The following is a 25,410-nucleotide window of genomic DNA, read 5'->3' on the forward strand; positions in this document are numbered from 1 at the left end:
GGAGGTTGGGAAAAACAACTGCAAGGGTGTGAAGGATGGGCGGAATGTGATGACACCATGGTGAGCGGAGGAGGGCAGTGGTGAAGGAGAGGGACTGCATGTTTGAAAAGCAGATAAAAGGAGTACATACAGGAGCCTGTGGCCAGTGGAAGCACACTGGCCACAGGAAGCAGTACTTGGTCCATGCTCCACGGCAAGGACAAAGACTTTAAACTGAGCAGGAAGGAGGAGGCGTTGATCCATAGAAGGCATGGAAATGAGTGACATGGGAGCCAACCCGAGGTAAGTAATGGGTATGCTCAAAGCCCCTTTTAAGATATATTTTCTTTACAAAAGAGTTCACAAGCACAGTGCAAGCGGTATGCAGTCAAAACCATTTGCAATGTAATAGGTCTTGCATTTTCTTGAATTAGAGCTATCGCCATTGTAAATTTATAGCTGAACCTTTCTTGGCACATAAATTGGTCAACACTGCCTCATAATTTTCTTTTCCTCCCATATAATTCTAGTGGCCCCGCATTTAAATCACTTCCATTTACCTTCTTCCTCTATCTTATAACATATACAATAAAAATAAATAAACTTTTGGTATTAGAGTGTTATGCTCAAAACACCGTAACAAAAATATAATTTGAGATGGATTGGAGGGTGAAAGGAAAGAGGGAGTCGGGAGTAAAGATGGAGAGGACAAGTGGCGTAGTAACGGTGTCATGGGCTCTGGAATAAGAAAGGAAAATGGTTGACTGCAATTTCAGTAGGAAAATACAGCAATAATTAGAGTTGAGTGAGGTCCATATATCTCTGGGCCCCGTGCTACTGCGCCTGTTGCTCTATTGATAACTAGGCCTCAGGAGAGAAAGCAGATGAGGCAGAAAAAAGAGAATCAAAAGGAATACAACAAACAAAAGGAAGAAAGAGAAGAGATCACAAAGAAATAAAAGAAAGAAGTAAAAGGAAGAACAAGTAAATTAAAACACAACTAAGAGAAGAAATTGAGCAGACGTGAGGCAAAAGAAAAAGGGGAAGGAATCTAGTAGACAAGAGATAAAGAGAAAAAAATAATTAAAGAAGTGTGAAAAGAAAGAAAGATGGAGAGAGAAACAAGCAGCGAAAGAATCAGGGCATGAATGTACTGATACATTCCCCACAGACACAGAATGGGAAAACCACTTGGACACTTCGGGTCCCGACAAGTAACTTGTGGCTTCCACACACAGGCGGGAAAAAGAGGGATTTATAGTAAAACCTGAATAGACAGATAAAGATAAGAAAAACACCATAGAAAATAAAGATTTTAAAAAAAGTGAAAGGTTGCATACTGAGTTGAATGAAAGAGCAAATAAAAAAAGACAAAGGAAGAATGAAGGAAAGAGAAAAAATAGTGAAAGAATGAATGCCTGATGAAGAAAAAAGAGAGGAACAAAACGAGGAAAGAAATAGCCACGTTTTTGCGAGTTTCTAAGAGGAGGTAGGAAGAGGGACATGAAAAAAAGAGAGAGGAGTAGAAATGAAAAGTTATAAGAAAGAGCTAAACTTTTAACGTGTGGATTTTAAGAGCTGGAAAGAGAAAAGTGGGGGAGAAAGAAAACATTGAAAGTAAACAAAGGAAAGAATGCAGTGAGGTAAGTGAGACAGACCCTCCCAAATAAAGATGGCAGCTAAGAATAGATTTAATTGGCTCCCCCACATCCTCAAACAGAAGTGAGAGTGTCGAACAGCAGGGGGCTTTGCAGAACAGCAGGAGGTGCATTAGCAGAGTTGTATGTGAACCGCATAGAGCAATATTGGGGTGCTTCAGACCAGGATTGAAGGTATAGCCAGAGCTGTGTCCCGGCCCAGTGTTGGAATAGGAAAAAGGGAGCGGGTGAGGAATGAGAAATGGATTGCCATGTAATTCCTGGTATTGGAAAAATGGTGCGCTACAGGTTAGGGTTGAGGTGCACTGACAGAGTTGTATGTGGGCTGCAGTACTGGAATGGCAACAGGCACACAAGGTTAGAAGTGAGGTATATTAATGGATCTATGTGTGGAAGCTAGTATTGGCGTGCAAGTCTTGCAGAGTGTTAACCTGGAGGTGCCCTGTTGAAGCTGCGAGTGAAGCCCTGTATGGGAGTGGCGTTGCCTCTGAAACACAGAAGCAAGGAGTCCTGAAGGGCGAGTGTGTGAGCCTTAGTACTGAGAAAAAATGTGCACTGAATGTTAGAATTAATGGATTCTGGGGAGCTGTGGTGGTTCCCATCAACAGTGGTGTTTGGGTTCAGTATTGGCTTGGCAGTGGGACTGAATAATAGAATTGAGCTGTATGTGAGCAGGGTCCCAGTATAGGAAAGGCAGTGGCCTCGCTGGGATAGAACTGAGGTGCACTGATGGAGCTGCGCCCGAGGTCCCAGTACGGAGCAGCAGAGTGTACTGACTTCAAGAACTGAGATGCTCTGTCAGATAGCTTGTGTCATGTTCCTGTCACTGGCACAGCTGAGGGCTTAGAGTGTGTGAACTGTGGTGCACTGATGGAGCTGTGCCCGGGGTCCCAATATGGAGCAGCAGAGTGTACTGAATGCGAGAACTGAAGTACTCTGGCAAACAGAGTTTGTGGGGTTTCTGGTCCTGGCACAGCTGAGGGTTTGGAGTGTGTGAACTGCAGTGCACTGATAGAGCTGCGTCAGAGGTCCCAGTACTGGAACAGCAGAGTGTACTGACTGCAAGAAATTAGGTGCTCTGCCAAATAGTGTGTGTTGGGTTCCTGGCACTGGCACAGCTGAGGTCTTAGAGTGTGTGAACTGCGGTGCACTGATGGAGCTGCAAGTGGGATCCCAGTATGGAGCAGAAGTGGGTACTGTCTAAAGATTGTGGAGCCCTGGTAGAGCTGGGTGCCTAGGCTATGAGCAATTACAAGTGATCCTCTGCCCATGCTCTCAGCACACAGGAAGGCACAGTTGGTAAAGAAAATCCAAACCAAGGATGGGCGGAAGCCAAGCAGCTGAGAAAGAGTGCAGAGAGCCCACAAAGCCCAAATGTGACCAAGATAACAACCTGATTTATAGCCTTGTTTACAGCTAAGCTCAGAGGAAGAATTCTCTGCAAATGAAAGGGAAGCTTCTCTGGACAGGAGCAGGAAACAAAGATTAAAAAAAAAAGACCCCTACAGACCAGATAAACAGGACAAAGTGTGATTATACAGTACTTCGTTCCCGATCCCACACAGAAGAAGGCGGGACAAAGAGGCATGACTGACCACTAGCAAGCAAGGATTTTTAACTGTCTCTGTAACTAACAAATGAAATAGCTGGAATCCCACAGAAGAAGTATACTTAAAAGTATACAAGAGGTCGTACGCCTACGCTCATCCTAAAAAGGGGAGGGGCAGCAATGCGTCCCTCCCTGAGCATTCATAGGCCCGAGTCCCCATCCCCTGGGGCTGTGTGTTATTTAATAGGGGAGCGAAGCCATGTGGCCACCCTCCACAACCCCTCAAAAGTCCTCAGGAACCCCATCCCCAGGGGCTTGCTCAATTACTTTGTCCTATGCAGGCAGGGAAACATGTGTTTGTTCTCGCCTGACGATCATTGTTAAATCTTCCGCCAGGCGGGAGCAAACATGACTTTCCTACCTACAGCAGCACTGGCAGGGAAGGCATTTTTACTCCCACCTGGCGGAAAACATAAAAATGATCCTGGCAGGGGGGAGAAGACATCCGTTTCCCTGCTCGCACTCTTGCCAGCAGGGAAACAGATATTGGTCCTGCCCGGAAGGAGCAAGCATCTAAATACCTGCTTCCTCCAGGCGGGAGCAGTGCCAGCTCCTGCACCATTTGGGGAGTATTTGGGGACCTTGGGCTCCCCACTCCCCTACTTATTGGTTTGTGGATTCCTCGGATGGATTCCTGGGCATCTATCCACCAAGAAGGCTTTCGGGGGTGGGAGGGGTCACAAGCCTCCTTCCTGTAATAATGCAATTCAAGCCCTACCATTTTTTTATTGCCTTTAGCCCTGATTAATGTGATCGCTGGGGCCTAATACGGCTCTGGAAGAGGGGCTGTGAGGCCCCCTGCCCCTTTTTAATGCTTTCGGCACCAGAGGTGCGGTCCCGGGGGCCTGCCAAGGCTCAGGGAGGGGTCTGGGCTGCACGGTCCTTCCTCCCCTTTTTATTGCGTTTGTCTCCAGGGAATGGAGTCCCCAAAGCCAAGTGGACCCCTCCTCTTTTTATGTGATGCATTACGCCCAGAGGATGGGGTCCCCCAGGATCAAAGGAGACTCGGAGACGGAAGCCCTGTGCCCCACACACCTTAACAATGGAACTTGGCCCCTTGGGGTTGGGGGTCCTCTGATATGGCTTGGGTAGAGGAGCCGTGTACCCCCCTGTTATTAGTGGTTGGCCATGGAGATGGGGTCCCTGAGACCTCTTAAGGCTCAGGGAGGGGGGCCATGTGCCCCCTTCCCTATTATTGTTCCTTGGTCTCCTAGGATGGATTTTCTGAGGCCCATTTGGGCTTGGGGAGGGGGCCACATGCCCCCTCCCCTAATAATATGTTCACCCCTCCAGGGGGTGGTGTCCCTGGGGTCTCTTAAGGCTCAGGGAGGGGTACACACACCCCATCCCCTTTAATTACTGTATGGCCCTGGGGGGGGGGGATCTATGTAGTTGGCTTAAAAGGAGTTATCCCTCAGCCCATGTTCAGTCTGGTGTTGAGGGATATACTGTTTGTTGTTTTCTAGAAACATCTGGACAGCTACATCAGGTTTCCCTAAAGAGCGGATATGACCTATGTGAAGGCTGGCTTTTATCAGATGGGACAGATTCCTCATGTGGTAGGGGCCATTGATGGCACCCATGTTTCTCTGGCCACTCCCAGTGTCAATGAACAGGTGTGTAGGAACAGGAAGAACTACCACTCCATCAACATGCAAGTGGTGTGTCTGGCAGACCATAACATCTCCCAAGTGACAGCCAAGTTTCCTGGATCAGTGCATGACTCCTACATTATGCGGAACAGCAATGTCCCACACATGATGGCACGGCTACACACAGAGAGAGCTTGGCTGGATGTTAAGTATGCATTGTATTGTGTTTGTATTAATGTGATCCGTCATCACAATCTGCCCACTCGCTGAACCTTCCATTTTTATAGTTATACCATTATGTTCACAGGTGACTGTGGCTATCCAAACCTTCCTTGGTTGCTCACACCTTTGAGGTACCCAGCCACACCAGGGGAACTCCGTTTCAATGAGGCCCACGGGAGGACAAGGTGTGTAATCGAATGCACCTTCGGCCTCCTGAAGGCAAGATTTGGGTGCCTGCACCTATCTGGAGGTGCCCTCCTCTACTCGCCCCAGATGGTTTGCCAAATAATTGTTGCCTGCTGCATGCTTCACAATCTAGCCCTGAAGCGTCGGATACCATTGCTAGCTGATGACATTGAGGCAGCTGTGCCTGTGGCTACACATGATAATATGGAAAGTGATGAAGAGCCAGACGTAAAAGGAACAGCTGACTGTAGGACTGAGCTCATCAATCAATACTTCTAGTGACATACAAGTATGTGAGTTGTGTCTTTTCAAGTCTCGTCTGTGCACAATCAGAAGTGGATAGCTGACATTGCACCTCCTGACCTTTTGCATATGTGATGGAGTAACAATGTCCAATGCCTATGTGTGAGTTGTGGAAGAAGACAGATAGAATGTAAGGTGTACTGTTGATCTCAAATATGTGTGGTAGCAACTGATTCCAACATTCACTTCCCTCATGGACTGACAGTTTTGAGCTGGATTTCCTGCATTCTCCTATTGATGTGTGAGTCTGCTACCTAAGGCTTGAGGTATACATTGTCAGTAGTCAATCGTGATTAAGTACAGTTCTGAGAGATGTACATGACAGATAGCCTGTTAAATGGATCCAGTGAAGGGCCTGAGCCTGGTGTTGTATAGGTCCAATCTGAATGCCCATGAATTGGAGTTGTACTACAGTAGGCATGTTGTTGATTACCTGTACACGTGCTTACTGTGTCATCATGCCTTCCATTGTGATGGTACTCTCTGTCTTGCTGTAATTGCAGATGGCTGAATGGTCTATACACTGGTGTTACTGTGGATTTCAACCTCACTCTCTGACATCTGTCCAGTAACATTACTGTTGTCATGTGTGCCCTGCTGAGGGAGCCTCCGTCTGATGGCCATGACGCTGCCATTTTGAATCAGGGGGGCCTTACCAGACCACAGTTGTGTAGTAGGAAAATGTTGTTGTGCCATTAAACACACATATACAGGGGCTGTGTCCATGAGTGATTTATTGTGCATTTCAGTGTTGTGACAAGTGAAATAAATGTTAACAACATAACAAACAGGTGATGAGAGGAGTGAAGGTAGATGGATTCATCAGAGTAGCTGCTGCAACGTTTGGTCACACAGGTCCAGTGTCCTTGTACCATGGGAAAATGGAGTTCTGTCTCAGAACAGTCAACATGGTATATCAGTGGCACACAAGGGTGACAAATCAGGAGAGGTTCACTACCTGGCAGTGGGTTTTGTCTTGGCATCTGCTCCAGCCGGATTTATGTATGGATGTCCATGTTTGTGGGGGGGTTCTTCAGCTACAGAGGGAGCTGTGTCTGAGGCTTGGGGTTCCACTGGCAGGGCCTCCATTCCACTAGCTGCCGCTGATGTGGAGGGGACAGATGTCACATTGCTAGGAAGGGCCCTGATGGTGGGTTGCTAAAGCATGCAGGGTACTGGTCATGTCCCTCAGCACACCTGCTATGGAGGCCATGGTGGCATTGTGCGCCTGCCAATACTGCATGGCCTCCTGGTGGTATTCCCTCTCCAGCCTTTGATTTCCCCCCAACATGCTCCCAGGACTTGGGAGATTGTTTCCTGGTCAGTGGAGTCATCATGATCGTATCTATTGCATGATTACTTAAAATCGTTGAAGAGTACACATAATATAACAAAATTAAATATAAAAAGTGTGCATATGTATTGCACTACCCGCAAAGTGTTTTATCATAGTAAATCACAGTATGTTTAGGTGAGAGAAATGTGCTTTCAGTGTAAAACATCAGCTTGCAATTCATATTATACTACTAAAAGTGTGCTGCTGTCGAGGGGCTAATGTTACAAGGATGGACAAAATCACTTTCCCTCCTGAAGTTATAAATTCTACAGAGGTAGGACGATTAAAGTTCATTTCATTATTACTGATTGTTCTCCTTCCTAAAGTTCAATAAATGTCTTATTGAAGTTATCAAGTCTTAGCTGATAAAACAATTAAAATTAAAAACCCTTTTTGTGTTTATAAAAGTTGGAAATCAGGAGGTGCGAATTAGAATACTAAAACTTGATGAGTTCCTAGCATCGTGCTTATCAAGGTAAAAAAAATTATATCTAATTAAATGGTTAAAATGTAATCTAAATGGGCATGGAACTTTCATTTAGTTTTGCTTGCAGCTGCAGGATAAATTTCCCAAATTTGGGCAGTTCTGCTGGCTCCCTTAAAATGAACACCAGAGTTCTATCCTCAGTACAAGATCTTATGCTGTGACGAAGGAAGATGTGTTTTAGTAAAGTGCGTTGTGTGTTCATCAGTGCTGGGCAGCAGCATAGTAGGTGGATAAATGTATCTATTTTATAGCCACAGAGCCTGCAACAGTTTACGGCCTTGCAGGCCAAATTCTAACCTTATCAGGTTGCTCCTTATATATTGTGGAAGCTTGAATACTCTTTTATAGGTTTCCACTTGGAGCTTTTCTGTCAGCATGGTGAGTTGGCCTGGATAGGCTTCATGTCCATAATTTAATGCTGGAAAAAATGAAACTTTGAGAACTTGAAGGATTAGTCTGGCAGTCGGGCTGTCCATGAGATTGTTTAACTGACATATTCTGGTTGTTTTGAAATCTTTGCCTTAAGATTGTGAAGGTGGACTTTGGGCTTTCCCATTGCCAATAACCAGATGCCCAGGTAGTTGTAGGCTTCTATGCTGCTGATGGCGAGTGGCCCCCTTTTCCAGCGGGAGTGCCGATATTTCACTGACCCACCAAAAATTATTACTTTGTTTTTTGAGGGATTTGCCGTCATTTTGTTTGTGGTGTTAGACCTATGCACTGCAGTTAGTGCTTTTTGTAGCCCAATTTTTGAGTGGTTCAACAAAACAATGTAATCTCCATATTGCAGGAGGGTAAGTTTAAGGTTACCGATTTTTGGTGGGATCAGGTTTGGGTGTCTTAATGCCTGAGACATGTCTGCTGTGTAAAGGTTAAATAGGAAGTGTGCTAACACACACCCTTGTTTAACATGTTGGTAGTGGGGATCTCCTTGCTGATAGCAGAACTCGACAGCTTGACCCTTACCCAGGTTGATGTATAGAGTAAAATTATTTCCCATAATAACTTGCTTGGAACTCCCCAGATTTGGAGCTTTCTCCATAGCAGGTTCCTATCCACTGCATCAAAGGCTGCAGAGTAGTCTACAAAGCAAGCAAATAGTGGAGGTGTCTTTTTGGTGGTTGCCTCGTGTATCAAAAGAGAAAGAGCCACTACGTTGCCTGTGCTCGCAGATTTTGCCCTGAAGCCAGTTTGACAGAGGGGCACTATCCCTGTGTCCTCTTCCCAATTTTGTAGCTCCTCCAGGAGCACTGAGGCGAAGCCTTCGATGTCTAATAGGGCGATAAGACAGTAATTAGCTGGATCGTGCATATCCCCCTTTTTATATATTGGGTACAGTATGGAGCCTCTCCAAGCTGGAGGTATTTCTTCTGATTCTAGGCTGGAGCAGTAATGTGCATAGAGAACCGGTGCCCAAAGCTCCTTGTGTTCTTTGAAGATTTGTGCATGGATACCATGTGGACCAGGAGCCTCTGATGATCTTGTGCTTTGCAGGATGATGGCAATTTCTCCTGGTGAAGGTGCAAGTTCTGGAGCCAGAGAGGTGTTTTATATATATATATATATATATATATATATATATATATATATATATATATATATATATACATATATATACACCGGATTTAACCATTTGATATTCAGGAGAAGGTAGATTGGCTATATACAGATTTTTTACATGTTTTATCCATTCTGCTTTGTTTATCACGTTGGTTTGAGGGTCACCCTGACCCACCTTGTTTTTAATGTATCTCCATACGTCAGCATGATTTTAAAAAAAAAAAAATTATGTTTGTGTTTTAGCAACTTTCCTGGTTTTGTTACGTTGTGCTCTCAGTCTGCAGAGTCTGTTTGCTTTCCATTATGTGCTATTGAGGGAGAGTTTTTGTGAGACTCTGTTGTAAGATGTTGAATGATCCAGCTTGTTGCAAAAGGTTATTGGTGATATCTGGCCAGTTAACCCAGGGTGTGTCGCCTGCCATTGCCAGCATAATAGGGCCGTTTAATTTCTTCCAAGAGCTGCATAACCAAGATGCCATTTTATTCGCCTAATTAGTTGTGATTCTTCCTCTTCTTGTGAGGTTCCTATTAGCTTTTGTAGATCCAGACTCCTTATGTCCATCTTGCGGTTGGCTATGAGTGGAAGATGATCACTAGCATTTATTTGTAAGACTTCAAAGGATAAAGGCGCTTGATGAACTCCTCTGTGGCGAAGATATAATCCCGGGTACTTTTGACTTGAAACGTTTTTGGAAATAACTGTGCATGAAAGCTTGTGTTTTGCGAATGCTGAAAGGAAGAAAGACTATGGCCCTCATTCTGACCTTGGCGGGCGGCGGAGGCCGCCCGCCAAAGTCCCGCCGTCAGGTTACCGTTCCGCGGTCGAAAGACCGCGGCGGTAATTCTGACATTCCCGCTGGGCTGGCGGGCGGTCTCCTTCAGACCGCCAACCAGCCCAGCGGGAAAGAGGCTTCCACGATGAAGCCGGCTCGGAATCGAGCCGGCGGAGTGGAAGCTGTGCGACGGGTGCAGTTGCACCCGTCGCGTATTTCACTGTCTGCGCAGCAGACAGTGAAATACATGTAGGGGCCCTCTTACGGGGGCCCCTGCAATGCCCATGCCAGTGGCATGGGCACTGCAGGGGCCCCCAGGGGCCCCGCGACCCCCCCCTACCGCCATCCGGATCTCGGCGGTCCGACCGCCGGGATCTGGATGGCGGTAGGGGGGGTCAGAATCCCCGCGGCGGTGCAGCAAGCTGCGCCGCCGCGGAGGATTCAATGGGGCCGCGGTACACTGGCGGGACCCCGCCAGTGGTGCCGGTCCGACCGCGGCTTTACCGCCGCGGTCGGAATCCCCATTGGAGCACCGCCGGCTTGTCGGCGGTGCTCCCGCGGTCCTCCGCCCTGGCGGTCAAAGACCGCCAGGGTCAGAATGAGGGCCTATGTTTACTAAGGAAATTGCAACATTGTTCGGTGGCCAGGCATAGTGGTCGTTCAGGGGCTGCCCTTGCTCCCAGAAGTCTAAGGGTAAAATCCTTGCAGATTATGATATTATAACCAATATGGTCACAGAGTACTCCATTCAGAGTGTCTACTAAGTGAGACATACTTTCTGCTCTGGTTTGACCAAATGTATTAAAGTAAAGATTAACTATTAGTGACTATGGCGTTTTGATGTTAAAGTTTCCAGCCTAATTACCTGTAGCATTTCATTTTGTGTAGGAAGCACTCGGGCTTTGAGGTCTAGATTGACATTCAGATATATCGAGAGGCCACCACCCGAAAATGTTTCTTTTCATTGGAGCTTGTTGTATTTCGTGGAAGCCTGGGATTACCAGAGGCGAGATTAGATGTTTCTTGCAGGCATATTATATCAGCTATTTTTTAGAAGCAATTGCACCCTGTCATGCTTCAGGAGTCTTGTCAGGCCTGCCACATTCCACAAGACAACTGTCAAATGGCGGTGCTGATTGTTACTGTGGGAGATAGTAAAGCTCCTGTTGGTGGTGGTTTCAGTTCCTTGAGCAAGAAACAATTTTCTAGTGCAGCTCGTTGGGGTTGGGTAGGTGCAGAGTATGAAAAGATTGGTATTCTGCCCTGCTGCCTTGAAGTGGCCTATCCCTTTTAAAATACTATTGGTGCTATTTTTTTGCTGCTGGAGTTTACTGTATTCTTTTTTTAAGGGAGTGGGATATTTTTGGGCTGGCCAATCATCTCTGCTTTTATGGCCCATTCCTCCATGGCCCGCTTATTTGCTAGTATCCCATCAGCCAGTGTCAGGAGCTTAAAGTTATTATTGTTGATTCCTGATGATTACTGTATTCGGGTAGCACCTTGAATGCCACTCTTAAAATATTTTCGGAGTTTATGTTAATCGCTTCTGGTAGTGCCTTGAATAACCACAGCAGGTTTGAGCGGTTCAGGATATCGTGGTTCCCGTCTGAGCAGTATTGGGGTGTAAGGGCTAATTCAGCAGAGGGTGCGCTTTTCCTCAGAGCATTTGTTCCTTGGATCCTACCTTCACTGACTTTTGGTTCTCCCAGTATGCTTCCAGTTGTCAGATTGTGATAAGCTGATGGGTCTTTACTCTTTTGAATTTATGGAACAAGATAACGGTATTCGATGAATCAGAAGTATTGTTTTTGGAGTCAAATATGGCTCCAGTTGAGAATGAATGGCCATTAGGCTCACTTATTGTTGTACTCGTACTGGCGTTTTTATGTTTGTGGCCCTGGGCCAGTGACTGTGTGGACTGATAATCTGCCGACTCTGAGGTGTCGTGATTCTCCTGGTTTTTCTGCTCAGTCTTCCTGCCCTTGAAGATTGGTTATACGCTTGGTTCTTCCAACAATGCTGTCCTTAATTCCATATTTTGCTCTGCCTGTAATGGGGCTTTATTTATTTTATTCTTAGCCTTTTTTTAATCTCTTTTTGGCTCTCTTCGATAGCACTTTAGACCAGTGTAACACTGAAATTTGCTGAATATTTCTCCCTACCTCTGCCTCAGTACCTCCTTGGGATGGCGAGAGAGGTTGTTGCAAGATGTGGGTTTCTTCATTTTGTAAATTCTCCCTTTCAGTTGGAAAATTAGGCTGATTATTCTGCCAGGACACCAAGGCCGGGGATACAATAGTAATTGAGGGCATTTGCGCCTCGAGTTGATGCATCATTTGGCACTTTCATTGGGGCCTGATTTACGGGTTTGACTTGTGCTGTGTCTGGCGCTGGTGGCCTGCCTGTGCCTGAGCTCTGCAGAGCTATTTTCCATTAGAACATTGGAATGCTGGGGGCTCCATTGAAAACAATGTAGTGCTGCGGGCTTTTACTGGCCGGTAAAAGCCCGCAGCGCCAGCATTCCAATGTTCGCTTTGCCACAGCAACAGCTGTGAACAAAGCCTCACGGAGCCCGAGGGGATTTTAATCCCCTCGGGCTCCGTGAACATTTTTTTTTTTAATAGAACATTCTGCCCTGAGTGGCAGAATGTTCTAATAGCCTTAGAACCCGCCGTAGCGGGCTCTACCGGCTATTAAAGTCCCTCTCCCTTGTAAAATGCCCTCGCCTTCGGCTCGGGCATTTAACGCGGGGAGCGGGCCTTTAATAGCCGGTAGAGCCCGCTACGGCGGGTTCTAAGGCTATATTCCGTGATCATGGTAGTCAAAACTTCCAGTAGCGATGAAAGTTTGTCCACAATTGGCATGCATTCACATGCACATACAGATGTGGTGTTGCTAGGTGCTGTGGGGCCGATACTTAACCCTCTTTGTTCTAAGGCTGTAAATTTTGATACAAGTTTATTGATGGTTTTGGTTAATGCGTATATGAGAGCCAACTGCATTTCTAGCTTATCCAATAGCCAGTTGATAGCATTTATTGCGGCTGTCAAAGTGATATTAATCGATGCCAGTAGGTCACTTTGGTCTGTGTCCATTTGAAGTTCTGAGGTGCTCGCTCTTTTATGGGCAATTGGTAGATCCACCTGGCTTGAAGTGTAAGGCAAGTAGTGCTGATTGTCGAGAGAGTCTCTGTACTTCTTTTCATTGCTAGCCCTCTTCCTGCCTTCCAGCAGGGTGGTGGATTCATACTTGTAGGCAGACTGCCCTGTCAATCCTGTGCTGAGATAGAAGCGTGTCTTTTCTAGTTGAGGGGTATATCCCTGTGGGGTTTGTGAGGCTTGTGTGGCGTAAGATGCGGTGGTACATGTGTTATGCTCCTGTATTTTTTGGGCTGCCTGGAAGGCTGTATCGTTTAGGATACTGGGCAAGGCGACAGTGCTACTGCCATGTTCGATTTGGTTCTCATAGTTTGTGTGGTCCGCAATTGCCATTGTTATGTTGTCTGTAGTGCTGTTGGACGATATTTCAATGATTTTGTCGTCCTTTGGCTCTGGATTTACCTATTGTATGGCCGGACTTGAAAGTCTTTTGTGCGCTGTTCGGCCGCTTTCTTGGTGCAGAGATTGTTCCTGAACAGGGGCTGGCCTACATTTGCTTTCTTTCATACTTTCTTTTGGTGAGTCATGAGTTTGCGCCGGGCTGAGAATGTCTCTTCCGTGAGGATTTTAGGCAGTTCCTTTTTGCGTGGTTTCTGGCTTACGGACGGTCGCGGCAGCCATGATGGCTGAGGCCTCTGAGGCTGTGAGCTAATTGGGCGTAAGACCCCTAGGGTTGTTTTCCATGTCTTCCCCCAGAGGGTTTTTAAAAGTGTCTTTGGCGGACCCGAACTGAGAATCCGATTTTCCGTGGAGTACCTTGTCTTTAATTCAGTTCGTGGGCGGAAGGACAATAGATTCAATATTTTCCTGGTGTGTAGTAACGGATTGGGCCCTTTTAGTTGAACTGAGCGCTGTCTTGGACTCGGCCTAGTGACCCTGTCTTTGCATGAGATACGCATTGCACAGTTGTCGTGTTGAGTTAAAAGCTTAAGCTGAGATCACCCTAGTGAATTTATGCTGTTCTCAATGATTAAAATTCTTTTTTTGAAAAAAACATTCTTATTGGTTTTAATACAGACTGGTCTTCTGCTTTGCTCTGGATGGTTGTTTTTTCAGCTATTACCTCATGTTGGTTCAAGATATTGCCATGGATTTGTTATTGATTAAGTCGCTACTGAAACCTTGGTTCCTTCTTATTTAATTATAGGTTCTCCTTGGTCACTTTTCTTTGGTATATTTTAGTGGAACTTTTAGGAAAGCCCTTTTATTGATAAATGGGTTTCAACATCTCCCTTGCCTGAAACCGTTTGCTGATTTTTCTCTTTCTTTATCAGGTTGCTTTCCTAAATGCCTTTGCAACAATCTGTCCTGCTGGTGGCCCCGGTCAGTTTTACCCCTAGGGGTGAAACGTCAGTGTCTGATCTATCATATGGACTGCACTGTGTGCTTAAATAATCTTTCATATCACTGAATATCTTCAACTTATTCATGTATTACTGACATTGTGTCCTTTACTTGCAGCCTAATATTTTGAATTGGTTTCCTTTCTCTTTTGTTTCACCATTTTGATTTGTTTTCATATTGCATGAGATCGTTTTACTCTGATTTTGTAATTGTCTCTAGACTTTGATCTATACATTTAAAGCATTTTCCTTTCAATTTCTTTAGTGTGATTCTAGGTATTTGGCAAGGGCACGTATTACATTCATTTAGTATGTTTTTATATCTTTTGTTTAGCTGCTGTGATGCTCCAGTTTTTTAAAAGAACCCCCTGAGTGAACCAATAGTTTTGATATATTACTAGGTTACTGTCACGGCCACTGGAATTGTAAGATTGTGCAGCTGCAGTGATTTTTGCATAATTATAAATTTGGCGCGTTTGCCACATAATCCATCATCTGCCGCATAATCTGCAGATCTTAACAAAACACATCTTGTTTCTCGATCAAATGGTTCAAAAGATACCAAAAATGCAGTGACACATGCTGCACAGTGGATGGTTCTTTGCAAAACTGGACTCGTCACCTTTCTGTTGCTTAATGATATGTTTGGGTACTAATACTGGTACTAATGAGGTGCAACCAGTGCTCAAACAGTGTTACCAAGTTAAAAAATTATGAAATAATTAAGAAGTACTAATCCAAAGTGTGCCACATTATGCCAAATATTTTGCCTTTTCTTACCACTTAATTTACTCAACCTTGCAGCATAATTTAGCCCTCTCCTCCCTCATAATTTCAGTGGCCCTGGATACTGCTCTTAGGATGCATTTCTGTGTGTTGGTGTCTCTCTTGCACTGTGTGATAGGTTCCAGTGTCTGCTGACGTGAGGAAAAATAACCTCCATAGAAATGGATGGGTTATTACTGCCTGCCCCTTTGAAATGTGTACTTTACAAATTGTATTTTAGTGCTCAACTTGTGAGTATTATAGTTACCAGTCCTATGTTTCTTTTTCAGCTTGTGGAAATTGGAGCAAAGTTCATGTTTTTAGCTGGAATGTTTTCATCTGGAGTTGCTACTATTTTATTTGGGTGAGTTTTAGTCTTATTAGCAGTTGCCACACAAAAGGTGTGTTTTGTTTTCTTAATAGGCTTGGCTTTGTTTGATGAAACTTGGATGTGGTGTATGATAAGCAAAAAAAGAACAAAAATTCACTAAACAAAAAAACAAGCAAACAAAGGTTAAAGTGAAGTTATTGTTGTCTTTGTTCTAAAAACTTAACATATCATTAAAAAGCTGAGAAATTCACTTAAAAACCACTGTTAAAGAAAGGCAGAAGCAGAGGGCAAGAAACGGGCAGAAAGGCACAAACAGATTGCAAGAAATGAGCAGATAGGCACAAACAGGTCCAGAAACTAGCAGAAAGGCAGAAACAGAGGGCAAGGAACGAGCATAAAACAAGCATAAAAGCAGAAACTGGGCAGAAAATTAGCAGAAAGGCAGAAACAAAAAGCATCGAACAAGCATAGCACAATCATAAAGGCAGAAACAGAGGTCAAGAAATGAGAAGAAAGGCACAAAGGTCAAGAAACAAACATAAAGGCACAGGGGGCACAAAATGATTGAAAAATTATCATAAAGGCAGAAGCAGGTCAAGAAACAAGCAGAAAGGCAAAAACAGAAGTCAAGAAAGAAGCAGAAAGTCACAAACAGGGCAAGCACAAACAGGGCAACAAATGAGCACAAAGTCACAAACAGAGGGCATGAAACGGGCAGAAAGGCCCAAACAGGGCAAAAAACAAGCAGAAAGGCATAAAGGTCAAGAAACAAGCAGAAAGGCAGAAACAAGAAACTAGCGAAAGTCACTTACAGAACTCAAGAAACACGCAGAAAGGCAAAAACAGAAGGCAAGAAACTAGCATAAAGTAAGCATAAAAGCACAATCAGAGGGCAAAAAACAAGCATAACGTCAGTAACAGAGGGTAAGAAACAAGCAGAAAGGCACAAACAGGGCAAGAAATAAGCAGAAAGGCACAGAGGGCAAGAAACGGCAGAAAGACACAAACAGGGCAAGAAACTAGCAGAAAGGCACAAACGGAAGTCAAGAAACGAGCAGAAAGGCACAAATGGGTGGCAAGAAACAATTATAAAACAAGCATAAAGGCAGAAGCAGAGGGTAAGAAACGTACAGAAAGGCAGTAACAGAGGTCAAGAAATGAAATAAAATGAGCAGAAAGGCAAAAAGAGAAGTAAAAAAACAATCAGAGAGGCACAAAGAGGGCAGGAAATGAGCAGAAAGGCAGAAACAGAGGGCAAGAAACAGGCAGAAAGCACAAACAGAGGGCAAGAAATGAGCAGAAGGGCACAAACAGAGGACAAGAAACGAGCAGAAAGGTAGAAACACAAGTCAAGAAGCAGAAAGGCACAAACACAAGTCAAGAAACAAGCAGAAAGGCACACGATTATAAAACAAGCATAAAGGCAGAAGCAGAGGGCAAGAAAAGAGCAGACCCAGAGGGCAAGAAACGAGCATGAAACAAGCAGAAAGGCCAAAACAGAAGTCAAGACACAGCACAAACAGGGCAAGAAACGAGCAGAAAGGCAGAAACAGAGGTCAAGAAATTAGCAGAAAGGCAGAAACAGAGGGCAGCAAACAAGCATAAAAGGAGCAGAAAGGAAAAACAGAGGGCAATAAATGAGCCAAAAGGCAGAACAGCAGTCAAGAAATTAGCATAAAACAAGCAGAGAATGCACAAACAGAAATCAAGGAACGAGCGGAAAAGCAGAAACAGAGGGGAAAAAAAACAAGCATATATGAAGCATAAAGGCAGAAACGGGGCAATAAAAAAGCTGAAAGGCAGAAACAGAGCATAAAAAAATGAGCAGAAAGCCACAGAGGTCAAGAAAGGAGCATAACAGCAGAAACAGTGTGTATGGAACAAGCTTAAAACAAGCATTAAGGCAGAAACAGGGCAAGAAACTAGCATAAAGGCAGAAACAGAGGGCAAGAAATTAGCATACAATAAGCAGAAAGGCGGAAACGGAAGTAAATAAAACGAGCATAAAGGCACAAATAGAGTTAAAGAGAAAAGCATAAAGGCAGAATCGGAGGGCAAAAAACTAGCATAAAATGAGCATAAAGGCAGAAACAGGGCAATAAAAATGCAGAAAGGCTAAAACAGAGGTTAAAACTAGCATAGAATGAGCAGAAAGGCACACACAGAAATCAAGAAATGAGCAGAGAAGCACAAGCAGGGCAAGAAACAAGCAGAAAGCAGGCAAAGAGGTGATAGAGCGGAACGCGGTAACAAATTTACCTACGTTTGGACGCTCTTTAGGCCGATGAATCTTTTGACTTTGTGGGAACTCTCTGTACTCATATATCGATCAATCGCATCAAATCAATAATCAATAACGAACATAAGCAACACCTTGGACAACATAACACTTTACAATTAATCCAGAATACATTTCGGCGAACCCTGACCTTTCAGTCAGGAATAACCACACCAGTTTAATGCAAAGTTAGTGAATTTATTTCCCTATATTAACAAAGCTAGCACAATGTAAATGTGTCTCAACACCAAATGATAAACATAAATGAACATTAATAGCTGTCCATAACGTCGAAACAAGTGTAATCTATGAAGCATTTGAATCACAAGGCATTCGATAATGGCAATGCAAAGCACTAATACGATAATCTGTAATGAACTAATAGCATACATTTAGTCAGCATAACAAGATCTCAAATTGCATTGTGCAACATGTGGAATCCTCGTCTAACCTCAAATTAGCATCAGCATGTGGGACTTCATGCAAAAACAATTTAGTAACATTAATTTAGAAAAAACTCCTAACTAGGGCTCTTACCAAAATCAGCAGTTGGTTACCTAAAAGAAACACAATGCAATTTTACAATTTCCTTTCATATTTACCAATTACGATCAGCATACAAGGAAGCCTTCGTCTCACAGGTACCGTTCTTCGGTCATCATGGGTACCATTACTCGATCAGCATGGGACGGGACAAAGGGGCAGGGGCAAACGGGGCAAATGCCTCACGGTGGCAAGGTAAAACTATTACTTCATGCAAAGGGATCAAATCAAAGTTACAGTCTCTAGGGCAAGAATCATTTAAAGTCTCTTTCTCTCGATTAGAGAAAGCATCAAAGTCTCTCAAAATGGCGTCGCAGCAAAGTGGGCCATAATAGCTACGAAGTCAAAATGTTCATAATCGCGGGCAAATGGCTACCTTCTTCTCGTGCACCTGATTTTTATAGACAACAGTTCAAATCCAGTAGGGTCTCCATTGGAGGGTTCATAGGTTAGCTTCAAATTGACCAATCAAACACGACAGTTCTCAAGCTTTTACTTAAGCATACATTATCCTTGGAGATGGGTACGCAAATTGCAACATTGTTTTCCAATTAGCTTACTCTCAGAGCCTCCATTGTCCGCACCTGCAAGTCGACCTTGAATTAAAGAGAAAATATGCCAGGCTGGCACCAACTTTAAGATAAGCATGTGAACAGTTTCTGTGGAAAAGTACAGCTTCAAGCAAAAATACACGTTTATTAGCACAGTGGAAAAATACGAGCATCTAAACCATGAGACCAGGCAACTAGGCCAAAGCCTCTGCTAAAGTAATGCTAAGCTAAAGCATTTCAAACAAGCAAATCGTAGCACACGTTTATGATTATGTCGGATTAGTGCAATTCTAATTCACCACGTTATATAAAGCACGCGTATAAATGATGGCAAACTACTCTGAGGGCACATTTGGTCCCCGTACAATCTTAATTAATTCGGTTAATGTCACACATGATTATTTCAGCACTACGTTTAAGCGTTAATAAATCAAAACCTTCATTTTCTGCTTCATCAGAGGCACTGGAAAGAAAGCAACCATATAAAAAACTGAGTGACCGGAGCAATAGCGCTCCTAATGTGCGGTGGGATCCGTCACCCATTGAAAACAAAATAAATAAGTAGTCCCAAACAATGGCTAAAAATTGTCGCTCCATAGTTAATAGTAGTTGGCCGGTGCTCTCTGGGAAGGCTAAACACCATTAAAGGCATGACATATGTATGCCCTTCACAAATGGGGATGCTGCAGAATGGAAAGACTATGGTGCCAAAAAATGGGAAGGCTGTGGGTGGACTGAAGCCCACAATATAAATACAGCACATATTGTAATCGAGACATTGCATGCACGCCCTCTAGAGCCGAGACCTAAAACAAGGAAAATCAGCTGTTTCATATTCACTGCTCTCTTCAGGGAAGCTTCCCTTGCATACATTTTTGGTGTTTTATGGTGGCCCCAAAATTGACGAGTCACCACCAACGATGTTGTGGGGACTGCAGGAGGCACAACAGCCCCCTCTATTAATTATCACAACTGACCCATACTTGGTGGAGTCACAGAATGTAGGACTCTGAGGGTTTTTATCTTTAGTTTCAAGACTGGAGCTTTGATCTGCAGCTGTGAGTGCAACACATTGTAGGGACTAGTTTTATGGCTGCCTTTTATGTGGCTGAAAGTGTATTAAAAAAGTCACAGTCACACGTTATGTTCACTTTGAATGCTTTATTAATCATTTAGGCTGACAGTTATTGTTAAACAATGTTGAAATGCTTTATTGACAATAATTATTGCATTTACACATGGTTATTATTGATTAGGTGAAAAAAATGGTAGTTTTAACATGGGGATTGTTTGCCTTTTAAAAGTGCACCTTTGATAAAGCCAATAGGTTTACCCTATATTTTGTGATGACCCTTGACAAACCCAGTAGGCTTGTTTTATTTAAAGCGATACCCACCATGATACACTTTCTGGTATGGTTAGGGGGTACTGTGATCTTGGGGGTTCATGACTCTTTAAGGGGTCAAATGGAATTGCGGAAAGTCACCTAACTGATTTTTTACCTGTTGTATGTTTATATTTGTAAATGAATGTGTAGTATTTAGTAGTGTGTATGCAATAAGTGTACTTTTTCCTTTCTAAAGCAAATACACTTACTGGACAATCATTTATTGAGTGTTATTATTGCGCGCCGTGTCAGCTGCCTCTCACTGGATTGCCGTGAATGGGAGCTATACCCTGAAGTGACGAAGTTAATTGTCTCCAAAGTTTTTGTTTTTTTGGATCTTTTTGTCACGACTCAGAACAAACAATATATCCTTGGTTTTGTCCCAGACAGTTCTCTCTGAATGGTTCCCTGGGAAATGCTTTCAGACTCAATTGGTCAGAAGGCCTGCTGGATGCCTTTCTGCAGATTCCGCTTCTGCACTTGGTTGTCCCTTCTGCTCCAGTGCACAACAGACCTGCTCTGGCAGCAGGATGGACAGGTCCTTCCTACCCAATTCCCAAATGCTATTGCTGCACGCATGGACTTTGAGTGGTGTCTGCTCGAGTCCTTTTGTTTTACTGAGGATAGTTCAGAAGTCATTGTGACAGCCAGGAAGCCCAATACCACATCCATTCATGCAGGTTGCTGGACTAAAAGCCTGATTTGGAGTTTATTGGACCCGGGTTACTCCATCATAAATATGACAGAGATCCCTTCCGCTTTATTACAATTTCATTATTTCCTATAGAAATCATAAAACGGCGGACGGGTTATATGTGACATTTGCACAGAGTACCCAGTCCTCCAAACACTAAATCAGGCTCTTAGTTCATCCAGTGCTGTGAGTCTGAAAGCATCACCTCTACATTTTGCTTTTCCAGTGCCTTGTGTTACCCTTACAACGCAGGATTTAGCAGTGGCAAACGTTAAGGGTTATCTAGCAGCCTTGTCTGCTGTCATGTGTTGCATAATCAGCCTTCTCTATGAAGATAGCCATTAGTGGCACCTGTTCTGAAAGGTTGTCTCTATTTGTTCGCTCCCACGTATTTTATTGCTCCTCCTAGTAAGTTGAACTGATTCCGACTTTGTGGATGGCATCCCTGTTTGAGCTGATGCATAGTTTCTGGGTTCTTCTTCTTACCCTTTTGACATTTTTGTTCATGACATTAATTTCAATGTGCTTGGTTGGCAAACTTCAGGTGATATCATATCATATCCCCCTTTTACATTTTTTTCTTGGATAAGTTGGTTCTTCACATATGCCTATCCTGCTTACCTATAGCAATTTCTGCATTTCATATGGCTCAGTCTGTTACTCTTCTGTTTGTCTTCCTACTTCCAAATCTGACAAAGGAGGATGACAACTTTGTAGGCTGGACCCTATACATGCCTGCTCTTATTTCAGAGACTTCACTTATGATGACCGAGACAATGATCAGCTGTTCATTGTCTTTGCTGGAGCGAAGAAGGGAAGGGCAGTGACCACATGCACTTTTCACACAGGGTCATCCTCGTACCAGGATTTGCAATGCCCTTGCCGTGAAGGATCCTCCGGAGAGCATTCAGGCCCACTTCACTTGAGACATGGCTGCCTCCATGCTCTCTCAAGGGATGTCCCCCTGCAGAAATCTGCTGGAGAGCTGCATGGCGATACATTTGCCAAGCACTACATGCAGTGATGAGTACTTTGCCCAACGTGTGTTGCATGATTTTCTCGATTAACCAGCACTATTACTTCCTATCTCCCTGGAGGGTATTGTTGTTGGACTCAGTGTGAGGAAAATGATAGAAGATGCATGTATCATAATAAATACTTGCCTTCTGTAATGAGTTTAAAGTAGATGCTCCCACTTCCACCAGATTCCTCTCCTCTCCATCCTCCCCTGTATTTGTCACTGTTGTTGCTCTCTTAGATTATCCCTGCACACCCCACCTGGATGTTAAAAAAGTTCAGGAACTGATTCCAGTTCTCCAGTTGGCACTAAAGATACCCCAGTGCAGTCAGTGGTGCTGGAGAGTAATTGCTGGGTAAACATTTTAGGGACCTGTCGGAGGCCTTGAAAGATACTTTAAAAGGTGAGGAATCTGCAGGTAGATTGTTTCTGCCAACAATATTGTTACATACGGTAAATAACCTTTTCTTTTCTTCCACGAGTCGTTACACTATTTGCAGTTATTTATTATTTTGCGGTGCAATTGATTTCATTTATGCTTTTAAGCAGTGCTATATTTCAACCGTTATGCTTTCATCTTTACATGGTTTATTTGTCTACGTGCATTTTCTTTCATAAGGACTTACACAACTTTTTCTTTGCAGTATGTTGGACAAGGCAGCTGACGGCACACCCTTCATTGTTCTGTGCTTTGTAGTGAGAGCAGTGGATGCAATTGGTTTTGGGGCTGCCATGACAGCATCATTTTCGATTCTAGCAAAGGCATTTCCTAACAATATCGCCACTGTGCTGGTATGTTTATTGTGGGATTTTTGCAATTTTGGGGACTTTTACACAATAATGTCATGCATTCACTGGATTGAAGAATTTTCTCTTGCCTAATGATAAAATGGTACCAACATTTTTTGTAGAATGTATTTTACTGTACGATGCCACAAGATAATATTGATATTTGCTTCAGCGTAAATTAGGAGTACCCAGAGTTAGAAGATGCTAACTTCTGATCTCCTGATTTACTCTTGAATATCCCAGACTCTTGCATTGTTGATGTTTGGTGCCAGGGATCATGAAGGCAAGGCTGCAGCAGGAACACAAACTAAATATCATTCTTACCTAAGCCCTTTGACATCAAATTGGTAGCAGTTTGCTGGTTGTGTGTTTATGCTTATTCATTTGTGTAAAGCAAACTACAAAACCTAACTACATCTAGGTCTCAGTTAAAGTTAATGGACTTCCTTAGTCTATGGGGAGGTGAAAGGAATGTCATTTACATCTTCAGGTTTTATCCTGAATGCATACATCTTACTGAATGAGTAAATACAAGAATTATGGACAGGTGCAGATTATCTAAGTTACAAAAGAAAAGCTATATCTCTTATAGGCATACTCGGAGTAGACGTGCAGCACTTACAGTTCTTGCTTAAGTTAAATGTTGAGCTAAAGAGTGTCACTAGTACTTGTGGTGGTGGGTGGCCAAGCTTGTAAGAAATTGGCTGTGGACAGTGCCTGGATGTGCTAGTGTTGGGTGATGCATTTTTTAGTTTGTGCCTCAATAGCATAAGGAAAGAGCATTGCAGATGTCTCGGAGATGATTGTGTAGTAAATGATGTGGCCCCACTGAAAATCTCCTAAGACCTTTGCTCTTGTTTCTGGTTCTTGGTGTGGTTAGGAGGCAGTCTCCAGTGTTGATGATCCATAGTTCTTTCAGCATGTTGGCAATTTGGTCAGTCTCCTCTAACACCCTGAGTAAATGTGGGACAGTGTTACAGTAGGAAAAGTTACAAAAACGCAGCCCTTTGAATTTGGTTAATGTTTCTTATGGAAACAAGCATTAAAGGTTGCAGCATATTTGTTTTCTGAAGGTTTTAAGGTTTCAGTCACTGTGTTAAATGCACTGTACAGGATGTCAGGAATTATTATGAAGTTGGCGGGTCAAATGTTTTCTTGCTCTGGTATCATTCCTTATGATGGACGCCTAGTGGTACCATGCCTGCCTATTGCTTAACAGTTATTGAATCTTGGGAACCACATAAAAAGTTGACAGTTTTAGGAGGAATCCCCGCAGAAATCAGGGGAAAGATTAGGGACACACCGCTGCACTAATGCCACTTGAAAACAGCACCCGGCAGGTCATTAAGGGGCAAAACACTTTAGATCAGCAGTAACTGAGTCAGTATACAAAGCACCCATCCTTCATGTTCAATGCTTTACAACAGTAAGGCTTGTGCAAGTTTGTTTGGCAGGCATTTGATCAACAGCCGTTATTTTTGCACATTATCGTACCTACCATTTGATTTGCCCTTTGCTAGTCAACTTCCCCCATCTGATCTTTGTTCTTTTGAAGCTTTTCTTCAGTATCCCGTTGCTTCCTCTGGTTTTCTTGGAGATATCTGAACTTATCTTATCTTTCCCTTGTCAAAGGTCCAGTAAGCATTAAACTTTCTAGCAGTGTAGATGGCACTCATTGGGGATAAATTAGGAGACTGTTTGAATGATTTGAGTATACATTTCTATGCAGTAATTCTTTGTTCATACTGCAGAACTCTTGTTTTGAACCTAGAGTTTCAGATCCCACCTGCCTCTTGTTATTTTCTCTGAGCAGTGCATTGCTTGCCCTCCAGTACCAAATATAGCAGGGTATTTATAGTAGCCTAGTCTCAGATTGATCACCTCTCAGCCATTAGCAAAAAAGATCATTATTCTCTTTATGAAGGAGATTTCTGTTGTTTCACTGGGCATTACACATATAGCAGTAGGTCATTGGTTTTTGGATTTCATTACTTTGTAGTCTTAATGAAATGGCAACAGGCATTAATCCCAAGATTCCTTTGAGGAATTGGGTTGTTGGTTGACTGGGGTGTGAGCCCTGGTCAAGCAGCAGCCACAGTCCCTTGCAGGGTGAACCACAAAGAGTTACTAATTTAACCTGTGCTTAACCCTGGATATCTTGGCACAGATAATTTAGAGGCAATGTGTTGAATATGTATGCAGTACAGAAACAAAAATATGGTGAAAACACAAAAACAATAAAAATCCCAACCAAATTTAGAAACATAGAGTATATTGCAATAGATTATTTGATACTAAAACCATAAAAATCCAATTAGTAGAACCTTAGTTATTTATTTTTAATATTTTGTTTAACATTTCAAGGTTCAAAATATCAAGTCCTCAGTTTTACAAAATTGGCATCTGAGCACCTTTACCACCACAACCAAGGGTCCATCAGTGGAGAAAGACTTCTTGGGGGTTTAAGACTCACTCAGGCTGGGTCCAAGTGCTTGTTCAAAATGGTGGGTGCCTGTTATATCCCTGTGGCTCTGAACAGGAGGCCAGCTGAACTAGCCCTCAGAGTCACTTCTGAAGTCCTGGGTGCAGGTTAGGATGTAGGGCTCCACGGCATGGCTGGCTTCAGAAGGTGTGAGGCAGGTTCCAGGCAGCAAAACAGTCCTTCCATGTATAGCAACAGTCTGGCAGAGTGCACAGCAGGTCACAGCAGAAGGCAGTCCTCTCAGAGTCCTTCTGCAGGTCCTGTAGTGAACTGAGTAGTAGGTCTGAGAACCCTATTTTTATACCCTGGTGCTCTGCTCCTAGAAGTTGGGAGAGGTTGCCAGAAGGCTTCTCTGAAGTTCCAGGA

General features: G+C 43.6%; 1 protein-coding gene across 4 annotated transcripts in view; it reads left to right on the top strand.

Moving 5' to 3' along the window:
- SLC18B1 (solute carrier family 18 member B1) overlaps positions 1-25,410 on the top strand; it is a 615,369-nt gene that overhangs the window by 120,971 nt on the left and 468,988 nt on the right. For all 4 annotated transcript variants that reach the window (XM_069235175.1, XM_069235174.1, XM_069235177.1 and 1 more), the window contains exons 4-5: positions 15,262-15,335; positions 22,418-22,565. In XM_069235175.1, the coding sequence (XP_069091276.1) occupies positions 15,262-15,335; positions 22,418-22,565 (222 nt within the window). The remainder of the gene's footprint in view (positions 1-15,261; positions 15,336-22,417; positions 22,566-25,410) is intronic.

Source organism: Pleurodeles waltl, chromosome 5, assembly GCF_031143425.1.
Source record: "Pleurodeles waltl isolate 20211129_DDA chromosome 5, aPleWal1.hap1.20221129, whole genome shotgun sequence".
NCBI classification, from domain to species: domain Eukaryota; kingdom Metazoa; phylum Chordata; class Amphibia; order Caudata; family Salamandridae; genus Pleurodeles; species Pleurodeles waltl.